Raw genomic sequence first — 12,244 nt, 5'->3', positions numbered from 1 at the left:
TGGTTTGGAATAAATGCGGGGTGGGGCAGTGTTCGACGTGTGGAAATGATCGATTGGAAAGGGTATGGAGATAGTTGAAAGCTTCAAGAACGATAAGTGTTGAGATCGATGTTCGATTCTTCGGTATGTAAAATTGCTGATATTTAAACGTTAATGAGAAATATAGCGAATCGAATGGAAGAATAATAAGAAAACGCTAGCTTCGGTTTCTCGTTGCAAAATGCTTATATTCGATCTTTTCTCCACGCATACATAGTACAATGAATCACAGTTCGATGTTACAATTCGTAGATTTTTTTATTTCATTCAAAGTTTCGTATCAATTTCAGGGTGTAAGAAATAACTGGAAGACAAGTATCGCGCGATTCTATGTCGTGGAATGAATATCGCATGGAAATTCAATCCTTCAGATTGCAGTACAAACTCAGCGAAGCATCAATGCTATCTAGGCATTCTAGTTGCATAGCAAAGTAAATAATCCGATCGACTTGCAACATGGTAATTTTTCGTCCAACGTCCCCCTATTGTCAAACCGACAGCGAACAGAACGACGCTTAATGAGATTATAATTACCATCAATTCTTATGCTCTTTCTATATATACTATATCGATATACGTTACGTTATAATGACTGGAATCGTGAAAAACCTCTGAATTTATAACGAAATAACGATGTTGAGTTGTAAATTGGGAAATATTTATTTCTTTGCAAATGTTTCTCAATACAGATTTTTGCACGTTTAAATTTCGCATAAGTGCGACCTTATTTTAAAAAAAATTTTTTACCGAGATACTGGAACGAGAAAATATAGTAAAAATTCAGAACATCAATGAAAGCAAATATTACGTTATATTTTCTTTCGTTGAAATTCACATGGTAATCGCGTACTTGTTTATTTAAAAAATGCTGAACAATATTCCGCAGGTTTCGATAATACATCAATGTGAAATACTTCTGATAACCAATTAACATTCTGGCAAATTAAATTGAGAGAAACGCAAACTTGAAGAAACATATTTCTCAAAGGTAACTCGGCGTAAACGTAAAAGATTAAATACACGGCGTACCCATTGATTTAACGAACTGACGAGCGTATCGTTTCGAGGGAATCGTAGAATGAAGAAATAACGATTTACGATACGTAATTTCAACGGGTACAATAATAACGACACTTTCACGTCGTTTAGGCAAGTTACACGCAAACGAACGTGTAACTTGAAGTTCAATAAAACAAGAATCCTCATTGCGCGTTGCATAAACCTTTCAGCGACGCGTGTAAATAATAATGTAATATTGGTTCTTCCAACCGATACACGCTGTAATTTATGCCAGGCGCGAAAAGGTTAAAAGATCACAGGAGATTTCATTTTGCGCGAGGTCAGCGATCGATTCCGCGGAATCGGAAGAAAGTAAAAGCATTTCTTGTCCTTCCACGTGCGAACGAAGAGGAACTAGTATTACAATTTAGTAACTAAAAATTTTGAGGATTTTTAATAATAAAGATGTAGTTTTTTAAACAGATGAAGAAAGAAAAATCAAACTTTGCATTCCTTCAATTAGTAAGAAAAGAGTTTTGTTCAAAATATGTATATTCGGATAACAAACCAGTTGTTAAAGAAACGGAAGTTTGTCTATTGGATTCTAATTATAAAGGAAGTGAAGTTAAAGCGACATAATAATTATAATCTGAATAAGCCTATGAAAATTTATGCGAACATTATTCAACGGTGTATGTAGGTGCGGAATAACATTAGCAATCGTGCGAACGGATATAGACAATGAATGAAATCGTATGATTAATTACCGGATAATCATTACAATTTGCTGTAAAATTTACATTTGCAAACTTTCTACAACACACAATTCGACAATTAAAAGAAACATATTATTAAACGTATCTACTAAATTTCAATATAATTATTCAAATAAGCCACCGCCATCTTAACCCACTTTAATTTTTAAACCTATTAAAAATTCGGTCGCTTCTATCGATTTCTACAGACTATAGATCCCTCCATGATGAAATTAAATACATACATTCGTTAAATACTTCAACATCCATCAACATGATAGATATGCTAAAATACACTATATGTAGACTTCTACTCATCTTTCAGTCGCTAATATCAACTCGGTATCGATCTTCAATTTTACACGATTCATGAGCATCAATGAGCATTCGTAACATATGTCCCTTAGGAGACACTCGAACGAAGAAGACTGGTCGAATAACGTTTACTTCCATCGAGAGGCACAAGTACCGCGCCGCCATCAATCTTCATCAGCATTCTAAAATTCTATCGATCGAACAATCCGAACGATACATACATAACGTAAAATAAATTATGCGTTCCCCTTACGTCAGATCCCCCCTTAGATCATTATCGTACTTGTGGCACGTATTTCTCTTTTCCCTTTTTCCTTCTTTTCGTACCGTCAATAGTACCTGCTCACGGCCTTAATACCGACTTTCATTTTATTTTCTCCATCGAATCGGAAAATCACGCGTATGATAGATTAATTGCTTTATCTGGAGATTCAATATCCATGTATCGCACCCGTACTACGATAGCCTCAGTGCGTTTAATGAATGACGTATATGAAAGATTCTGAGTCGCGCGATAATTCTCGAAAAAATCAGCCCCTTTGCCGAGCGCGCACTTGAACAATAAGTTTCTAGAAATTAATTAACCATGAAGGCGCGAGTACTTTCACGATGATAAATGTTCCAGCACTGATTGGTGTTTGCACTCCGAACGAATGTTCGGTGCTTTTATTTGCTAACGTAACGTTTTATTTGCAATTGTAAGGCAAACTAGATACGTGGCAAACATGAATCCTTTTTCTTTTTTACTCTGATTTTATAAAATTCAATTTAGCTCTATTTAACTTTCGATCGGTACCTAGATAATTCAGAAGGATTTGAAACAAGTTGCTTAATTGCAAAGTACTTCGTTTTGATTTGTATTTTGTACGTAATAAAGATCATATTATCATTTATCGCGTAAAATATTGAATATCGATAAAAGTTGAGACTTCACGGTTTACAGAGTTAAAAATTGATCCGGATCTTTGTACCGAACGTAATAACAGCTTTCACTGTAACACCACGGGCAGAGGATTGCGTAACGTAGAAGCTAGTCAACGTTTGTGAGGCACGTTTCAACCTTGACTATTTTTTACACACGTGACTCGGAAATAATTTATAGAATGATCGTAAGATACACGATGTTCGAAACAACGAATTTTCTATTTCATAGCTGAGACTGAAGATTCTATGGAATTTGCTTAAAGTTAACATGGCATGTGGCTTTGATAGGGAGCAACGAACCGGGGCATAAACAAATTTATTCGCGCCAGCTTACAGAGCTAAATTTAAAGTTATTCGATGGACGCTTTCGTTCGATTATATCGATCGAAAGAGTAAAACGAGACATTATAATCGTGTTAAAATTTCAAAAGCATGATACGCAATCGCTGTTATCTACAAATCTAATTAATTATCTTCTAATTTGTAGAAATTCAATTAGAAAGATAATAATTTTAACGATGAAGAAATTCTTGTACTTTTTGCGCAAAACAAATTGCAACATAAAAAGTATGCTTGGTCCTCATAAATTAAATTCTTTCGAAACAATTTTAAACATTTTTAAGGATACATAAAAGTACGTGTTTTGAAACAGAAAAAAATTCAATTAAACAGAAGTAACTTTTACTGTTCGTGTTATCAAGATTCTCTTGCATCTGAGAACGAAAGCTACTTCCACGTTGAATTAAGGATTAGTTAGTTAAAAATTCATATCTTATTTTAATTTAGGCATTTACAGTATCTTATTATTACAATAAGGTTTCGCATACAATTTCTTGCACTACTCTACAACTTACGTTTAGAATGAAGTAATCTTATATTGCGTCGAATAGTATTTAATACTAATCCTACCTGATTCAAAACATTGCTAATAATTACAACTCATTCTCGAAATAACATAGGTGATTAAACTGAAAAATCGAAAACAGAAAATCATAAATATGTTTGCAACCATGATTGTGAAATACAGCGGGATGAGAATGAAATAAGGCAGATTCGACTATGTTTCTACACAATATGTAGCCAGTAAAAAAATTCAAAAACTCACACACTCGCAGCATCATCGCGTTGCGGTACACAATACTGTAGTTATGCATACATTCACGAGGTCCAGTACGTATCATGTTTTGTGTTGGGATGCAATTAAGGGGGGAGGAAAGGAACGAAAGAAGAAGATAGAAAACACGGTAGAAAGATACGGAACTAACACGAGTCGAGTTCCCGACGCCCACCTGATCATACAGTACAGAGTCGACAGAGAATCGTGCTGAAACTAAACGTGCGTCGACTATCGTCTCGCCATGACAAAAGTAAAACTTGCTCCATTATTTCTGGCTGAGATTGCACAATTACTGACAAGAAATCACAACGAAAATTCCAGGTATTAACCATCGATTAATTTCGTCGTGATCGCTTCAAAAATAGGCTTCGATCGCTTTTTTAAGTTGCTTTTGATATATTCACGCCTGTTACGTATATTTCAAGCACATCGAGCGTAATTATTTACTATTACCAACGTTTATCCCATACGCCTCTTTAAGTGTGCGTTGTCGACTATTTCCGTTAACAATAAAGAGATATATCCGGCTCACAAACGGAAACGGCATACATATTTGTAATATTGATTTAGCACGTTAATGACTCGTATATCTAAACGCATCGCTCGTATTCGTTTGTCCGGATATACTAGCACAACTCTAATTCAACGGTTTCATCGCGGTTTAATAAACTCTATTTTTATTCAATTTAGTATACAAAATTTTTATCGACGTTTTCAACGAATATGTATATATTTTATTAAAGATATATTACTCATTGCAATGTAACTGCTTTATATACTATAAAAAATTACTATTTTTATGTCACTCACCATATGCTTCATTGCTTTTTCCTCGAGCTCTGCTAACGTCCAGTCTACATGAAAGCTCAAAGGCTGAAGACGGGATTCCATTTCACGGAGCCATTTCCTTAAACACTTTACTTCATGCTCGAAATCTATAATGCAAATTTTCATTTAAATATGTTGAATTCACAGATGAAAATATAATTAATGAACTTCCTATTTCAATGAGAAAATTACCTGCCGATATATCCTGTTGATTAGATACAGGCCGCTCAACAGGTGCCATAATTTGTTCAACTAATTCCCATTTTGCATTTAAGTGGTCAACATGCCAAGCCACTTCATCTTTCAAAGCAGGGGCACGTGACACTAGTTTTCCAGCCTGATCATTAAATAACTTTCTTCTATATGCCTTACGTCGCAGCTCCTCCATGTGAGCCTTAAATTTATATTTTACAATAATTTAATTTTTTAAAACATACACAATTTAGCACAACATGCTATACTTAAATGATACATACCGCACGCAGACTTTTATCTAATAAATTTTCTTCTTTGCAATAAACCAATTCTTGAAGAACACTTAGCCATGAATATAACTCTGTAAATTGACTACTAACTTCTTTCAAACTCCATGTCTGCGTAGATACATCAGTCTCGTCCCATGTTAATTCACCATTAGCTTCCTATTAATGACAAATTAAAACATAATATAACATAAGTCATATATGCTTTATGTCTAATTACATTATAAATATCTAAATCAAGCACATACTCTACAACTATCTATCAAATTAGTATCCATAATATAATCATAGTTAGAACGTATTGCTGCCCAAAACTCATCTTTAATATCTTCACGATTTGTCCACAAACGTTGATTGTGAAGTTGCTTTGGATCTTTCCTGTAACACAAATAAATTATTAAATGTAATATAAATAATATAAACTGTATAAAATATTAACTATAGGAAATATGAAAGATTCTACAAACCTCTTTTTTGTGAGACTGTTATATGGCCTTTCTATCGCTACCCCAGCTTGGCCATGTTTTTCTAAGCCATGGCCCAGCGGTTGTAACGAAGATAAGGAAAAACTTATCTTCATGGCTTTGCAGTGGTCTGTAATTTTAATATGAGAATTAAAGAATAATGACCATCAAACATAAAATTCTAGAATTCATTTATGGACACTTTACTATTAAAGTGATGTATCTTTAACCTTAAAGATATAAGAATTAAGGTACATAAAACAAGTTATATCACATATATTTACAATATATACTTTGTATACATCATAAACATAAGACAAAATCAAGGATACTAAACTTAATAATATATTTCAAATGTCAATAAACATCTACAATTGTAATTACATGCCTACTTTACTGACACTATTCTAAATCATTATGATACTGGGGAAAGTTTAATGAATGTAATATATCAAATATTTTCATATATTCTCCTTTATTTGTAAATATGAAAATAGTTATGCCCAGTTATAACTAAATTTACAAAGAAACAACGAAAGAATCAAAAATATAACCTTTAGACTATTATTTATAAAGATACTTTTCTCTATTTCAAAACTGTCAAATGTCTTTCACATAATTTACCTGCCACGTATGATACTATATCTCACATACGCGGAAATATAAAAAATATCTATCTAACCGAATGTTTCATATCATTCTTTGAATTCTCACGTCACAGAAAAGAATTAATCGTACTGAATGCATTAGACGCAACACAACGTAGAGTCTTTCTACCTGAATTATCTTCAACACTGAACACATTAGTCGAACACACGTGTAGATACAACATTTAGAGGTGTTAATGTATACACACTATACATAAGCGATTTGTACAGGTAGAGCGTCCAAGTGTGTACATTTTATCAGAAATATAAGAGTTTCCTATCATATACGCTCCGGCTTACGTTTTACAAGATAAGCACACAAGAATATACAAAGTTGTTCAAACGTTCGTGTATTCCACCGGAATACTCACTCATTCTTATCGTAAGTAGTCATGAAATAAAGTTAGCATTCTTTGAAATGGTTTCTGTTTAAATGTATTATTCAGCACAGTAGAAAAAAAAACTTGATTGAGGAAACCGGAGAACGTTGCAACGAGAACTCGAGTTGGAGGGGCTGCACTCCACTGCATACATTCAAGGCACAGCTTCTTGCCTTGCAAGTAGGTATGCAAACAATATATTGATACACCTGACCCGAGGCATCGGTCCAAATAGATTTCAAATAAAGTTTATTCAACGTTTATTGTAGCCACCGTCAATTCGGTTTCGATGCATCGATCGTAGTATCATATCGATATCCCCAACCATGGGTTTTTTCATTCTTTCCCAAGGGAAACGTTACTGAAAACTTTTAGTAATATTGCATTCACTCACTCATATTACTCGTCGCAACGCTGAATAGACAGGCGATCCATTTGGGCGAACGTTAATTACTTGTCGATAACATTTGCACAATTTTTATTCCAACGAAACCGCCAATTTTTTTTTAACAAAATACCGCCTTACACACCACTGTGCACACCGACATGCACCAACGTGCACTGCCGTACTGCGCATGCGTGTTCGCGATAAGTGTAAGGAGCTCGACTCATGGCGGATTCTTAGTAAGATATCTATTCTTGTTATTGGAATAAAGTGAGATGAACTGATGCGTAAGAAACTAAGATGGGATAGAATTAGGAGAGATATTCTCGTATATGAAATAAGAAAGTCTAAATAGACGCGATAAATTATTAGGCAAACTACCATGCTGCGTACGTGTCATACTTGCGTATAGGTATTTTTAATAAATATTTTAGAACGATTGAACTATCACAGATGACACGTTTAAATTATCCGGATGAAACAGGTTTTGTGTAAACAAAATGTAGAAAAAACGGTTTAATGTAAAATTTATTAGTCACTAGACTATAATAGTTAACGATATGAAATAAAAGTAATATTTTCATGATGTTAATTTTCTTATCTTTATCACTTTTAAAGTTTCCATATTGCATAATATTATTGCAAATAATATCATTATTGTCTTATAAATTATATACGAAATAAATTGAAATGTTAAAGAGAATCTTCGTACATCTATTTATTCATTAACAAGTATTGACAATGCGTAGAAACCACAAATTTCCGTGTTCTTATGTTTCAACATATTATCCTTTCCTGACATCAATAGTCATATAATCTTTCGACATAAACATATAAATTCATATCACAGCACATCTTTAACATAAATAACTTCGTAATCTTTTTTTCTTTACAATTCTTTGCTATTGAAACCATAAAATATCTTATTGAATGCATAAAAATGTCAAATATTCTTTACTACTAAATATTCGAATTAGTTTTACTAGTTTCAAATTTTGCAAAATGATGCTTGATCTATTTTTTAATCTAACTTGTAACTTAAATGAACTATTTAACTTCAGTTGTTCACGAAAGTTATTGAACAGGTCAGGAAAATACATAAAGGACAGGTAAAATATATGAACAATCACAGCTGCAAATCAATTCGTTTATTTCGAATTGTACGTTATTCAAAAATCTCAACGAGAGTCAGTTTAGTATTCTTCGGCTCCCTCTCCCTCACCCTCCGCGGAATCCATACCAACCTCCTCATAGTCCTTCTCCAAAGCGGCAAGATCTTCACGTGCTTCGGAGAATTCACCTTCCTCCATACCTTCGCCGACATACCAATGTACAAATGCTCTCTTGGCGTACATTAAATCGAATTTATGATCAAGTCGGGCCCAAGCTTCTGCAATAGCAGTAGTATTCGACAACATGCAGACAGCGCGTTGCACTTTAGCGAGGTCACCACCCGGTACGACGGTAGGTGGTTGATAGTTAATGCCAACTTTGAATCCAGTTGGACACCAGTCGACAAATTGAATAGTGCGCTTAGTCTTGATAGTTGCGATGGCCGCATTAACATCCTTGGGTACAACGTCTCCTCTGTACAACATACAACACGCCATATACTTTCCGTGTCGAGGATCGCATTTTACCATCTGGTTAGCTGGTTCGAAGCAAGCATTCGTAATTTCCGCTACGGAAAGTTGTTCGTGATACGCCTTTTCAGCGGAGATGACCGGGGCATAAGTAACCAGAGGGAAGTGAATCCTTGGGTAAGGTACTAAATTAGTCTGGAATTCCGTCAGATCAACGTTAAGAGCGCCATCGAAACGAAGCGAGGCAGTGATCGAAGAAACGATTTGACCAATCAATCGGTTTAGATTCGTGTACGTAGGTCTTTCGATGTCCAAATTACGGCGACAGATATCATAAATAGCCTCATTGTCGACCATAAATGCACAATCGGAATGTTCTAAAGTGGTATGGGTGGTGAGAATTGAGTTATAGGGTTCGACCACAGCAGTGGAAACTTGTGGGGCTGGGTAAATAGCGAATTCCAGCTTCGATTTCTTCCCATAATCCACGGACAAGCGTTCCATCAACAAAGATGTGAAACCAGAGCCAGTGCCACCTCCAAAAGAGTGGAAAATGAGGAAACCTTGGAGTCCAGTACATTGATCTGCGAGTTTACGAATACGATCTAGAACGAGATCAACGATTTCCTTGCCAATGGTGTAATGCCCACGAGCATAATTGTTCGCTGCATCTTCTTTGCCTGTGATCAGTTGTTCTGGATGGAAGAGCTGACGATAGGTGCCTGTGCGAACCTCGTCTACAACAAAAATTGATATAATGAAGAACTTATCTAATTTATTCTAAAGAAATATACAAAAATTATTAATATGGAAATAATAATTACATACCGACTACTGTTGGCTCTAAGTCAATGAAAACCGCTCTGGGAACGTGTTTTCCAGCACCTGTTTCACTGAAGAAAGTATTGAAACTGTCATCACCTCCTCCAATGGTTTTATCTGATGGCATCTGACCATCAGGTTGAATGCCATGTTCCAGACAGTATAACTCCCAACAGGCATTTCCAATTTGAACTCCAGCCTGGCCAACGTGGATTGAGATACATTCACGCTGAAAAAATTTAAATAAATTTAAATTGTGTATTCTGGATTTATAAAATAATACTAGTATATTTTATCTTCTTTTTATAGAAGATTATTTCAAATATTTTTTGTTACATCAATGGAGCGTATTGCTTTTAATTTCAATAACATTTAAAACGGTTTCTGTATAAAAGATATTTGATAGACATCATTCACGAAGTATCGATCGCGTCGCTCAAAACGACGCGACGCGCATTTCCCCCGCCGCTCGATAACGTGAAACAAAGAAATGCCTAGTTTTCATTTTTTTTGTCCTACATACATTCCACAACCAATTTTACAAATTATGTTTTATGCAAGCATAACTGTTATCCGAGATATAAATGTTTTAACTATTTTAACGGTATTTAGATATTAAACGAGTCACAACGGAAAGGGCGGAGCCGGCCGGTGCAGAAGTTGCAGTCGTCACTTTTCACGAATAACACCGCTGATATAACTAATCGTTCCCGCGAGCAGAATTTCTCAAAAAATGTTTACTCACCATTTTGAAGTCTAGGGATTTGCTTTACGCTCTTGTAGAAAGTGAATAGTCGATAGTTGGAGCAAGTAATGGAGCTTCTGCTATCAACCACACACAATGCACGGTCGGGAACCAAACGATTAATGCGCGAGGGACGCTTGCTACTGGATCTTATACCCCTGACCCTCTACTCTTTTGGCGAACAGTTATTGGTCGCTAGTGACCTCACCCATGTTTCTGATTGGTCAACAGAAGACCGCAGAACGCCACAACGCCTTCACGCATGTTTTCTACGTGTAAAATATAGTACCTAGCCTCCTGTCATGCGACATTTATTTTATTGATTTTACAAATTTCGACGGGCACAGCAAGGAAATTGGTATGTAACGCTCTGTTCATTGACTCGATAACGATTGATTAGCAAGGAAATATTCATTACGCAGAAAGCTGTTTTATTCAGGTATGGACCGGGTTCATCATGCAATGGAACAAAGTCCATGCATCTTAACGGTTAGCTTTGAATATTCTAACAAATTTTTGTTAAGTTTCTTAAAAGATTACTAGATCATATCGAAATTTATTATTAAAAATGACAGTCTCTTGTATTAACTTGTTGTAATAGGAGACATTTTAAATTGCTCAGATGTACGACCTTTGCATTTATTATACATGCATATGAACTTACATACATACGTACATACATACATACAATGTATGCATAATGTAGTCTTGTCCTCATTAACAAAAGTGTCACAAATAGCAGGACGACATGCTGTAACACTATAGGCTGTAATTAATGTAAGTCTAGTATTAATTATTAAGTTTTAAAATAGGACAGTTTTTTAGAGTTTCTGTTACAACATTAAGAGATTGAACCTTGTTTACATATTAATTAATAAAGAATACATTTCACAAAGTCCTTCGCGCACGGTTGCAATTGTAGTTAAGAATTTTATTGAGAATTACTTTCTATAAAGATTGATCGGAGGACAACTTCTATTACACGTTGCAAATATTATATAGTTATAAATGGATTTTCTCGATCAGAGTGTGTCACAGAGAGATTGTCATCAGAATTTCACGATGCACTTGCGGAAAGATACGCGAGAGAAAGTTGCTTCAAAGTAGTACATACTTGTATTACTATTCTGCTAACACAAAATTGTAAAATCGTTTCTTCTACATATTTCATTAAAAAAATATCCAGTATCATAGAAATTAGTGTTTAAAAATGTTGTTATCGCTACGTATTTCATTTTGTTATCTTTAAATTTGCATTGTCTCGTGAAAAATGGATGTTCTGCAGAGCAATGCAAAAAAACACGACACTTATTCTTAGTTGCAAAACCACTGCGGTTGGATATGGGCGTTGAACTTGTCCATTGGTTAATAATAGACATTGCGTCGCAGAATTTCTATTCAGAAGTTACCTGTATGTGCAAACCCTAGGAAATTGCGGAATCAACAAAATGAAAATGTTTCATTCTTTGCCAAAATAATTTCTTATCTAAAAATGTATAACATTCATTTTCTCTTTACACATTAGAACAAGCTTTTCATCAATGATTTAAAATGTAGATAAACAAATAATCTCTTCCAATCATACACTTATATCCTTTTTCGTTACACAGACTCAGAAACAAGCAGAAATATTGACCGACCGTGTAATTACGTAAGTGGTCATATTCCGTCAGATCGTATCCATTTCTGAGAATGAATCGATAACTTCGTAAAAGTCAATCTATGAAACCAAAAATCCTCAGAACAAAATACATACAAA

The 12,244-nt window shown here is 34.8% G+C and overlaps 2 protein-coding genes and 1 long non-coding RNA gene across 13 annotated transcripts in view; 1 reads left to right on the top strand and 2 right to left on the bottom strand.

Annotated features, from left to right (window-relative positions):
- Window positions 1-7,493, bottom strand: part of LOC126921061 (uncharacterized) — a 259,485-nt gene extending 251,992 nt beyond the window's left edge. For 7 of the 10 annotated variants that reach the window (XM_050732244.1, XM_050732246.1, XM_050732247.1 and 4 more), the window contains exons 1-6: window positions 6,701-6,834; window positions 5,927-6,053; window positions 5,708-5,837; window positions 5,454-5,618; window positions 5,170-5,371; window positions 4,960-5,084 (exon numbers count right to left, since the gene is read on the bottom strand). In XM_050732244.1, coding sequence (XP_050588201.1) covers window positions 4,960-5,084; window positions 5,170-5,371; window positions 5,454-5,618; window positions 5,708-5,837; window positions 5,927-6,053; window positions 6,701-6,755 — 804 coding nt within the window. In that variant the 5' untranslated portion in view covers window positions 6,756-6,834. The other 3 variants (XM_050732249.1, XM_050732250.1, XM_050732251.1) reach the window with 3 other exon arrangements.
- Window positions 4,289-7,923, top strand: LOC126921088 (uncharacterized). 2 transcript variants are annotated; one of them, XR_007712229.1, is made up of 3 exons: window positions 4,289-4,470; window positions 6,802-6,952; window positions 7,017-7,923. It is a non-coding gene; the product is annotated as an uncharacterized LOC126921088 (long non-coding RNA). The 2 variants fall into 2 exon arrangements; XR_007712228.1 differs by lacking the exon at window positions 4,289-4,470 and having other exon boundaries at window positions 6,809-6,952; window positions 7,022-7,923.
- A 545-nt stretch (window positions 7,924-8,468) lies between these two features.
- On the bottom strand, window positions 8,469-10,653 carry LOC126921079 (tubulin alpha-1 chain). The gene is made up of 3 exons (XM_050732310.1): window positions 10,486-10,653; window positions 9,747-9,969; window positions 8,469-9,655 (listed from the first exon to the last, which is right to left on the bottom strand). The coding sequence occupies exons 1-3, from the start codon at window positions 10,486-10,488 to the stop codon at window positions 8,529-8,531; spliced, it is 1,353 nt and encodes a 450-aa protein (XP_050588267.1). The 5' UTR covers window positions 10,489-10,653; the 3' UTR covers window positions 8,469-8,528.
- Window positions 10,654-12,244: the final 1,591 nt, after the last annotated feature.

This window comes from Bombus affinis, chromosome 10 (genome assembly GCF_024516045.1).
Source record: "Bombus affinis isolate iyBomAffi1 chromosome 10, iyBomAffi1.2, whole genome shotgun sequence".
Lineage (NCBI taxonomy): Eukaryota > Metazoa > Arthropoda > Insecta > Hymenoptera > Apidae > Bombus > Bombus affinis.
Note: the sequence above shows the minus strand (reverse complement) of the source record. Positions and strands in the feature narration are given on the sequence as shown.

Excerpts from the sequence above, each read along its gene's own strand:
- LOC126921079 (XM_050732310.1), bottom strand. Across the intron at positions 9,656-9,746 it reads CTTAGAGCCAACAGTAGTCG|ACGAGGTTCGCACAGGCACC; the intron begins GTATGTAATTAT and ends TTTTTGTTGTAG.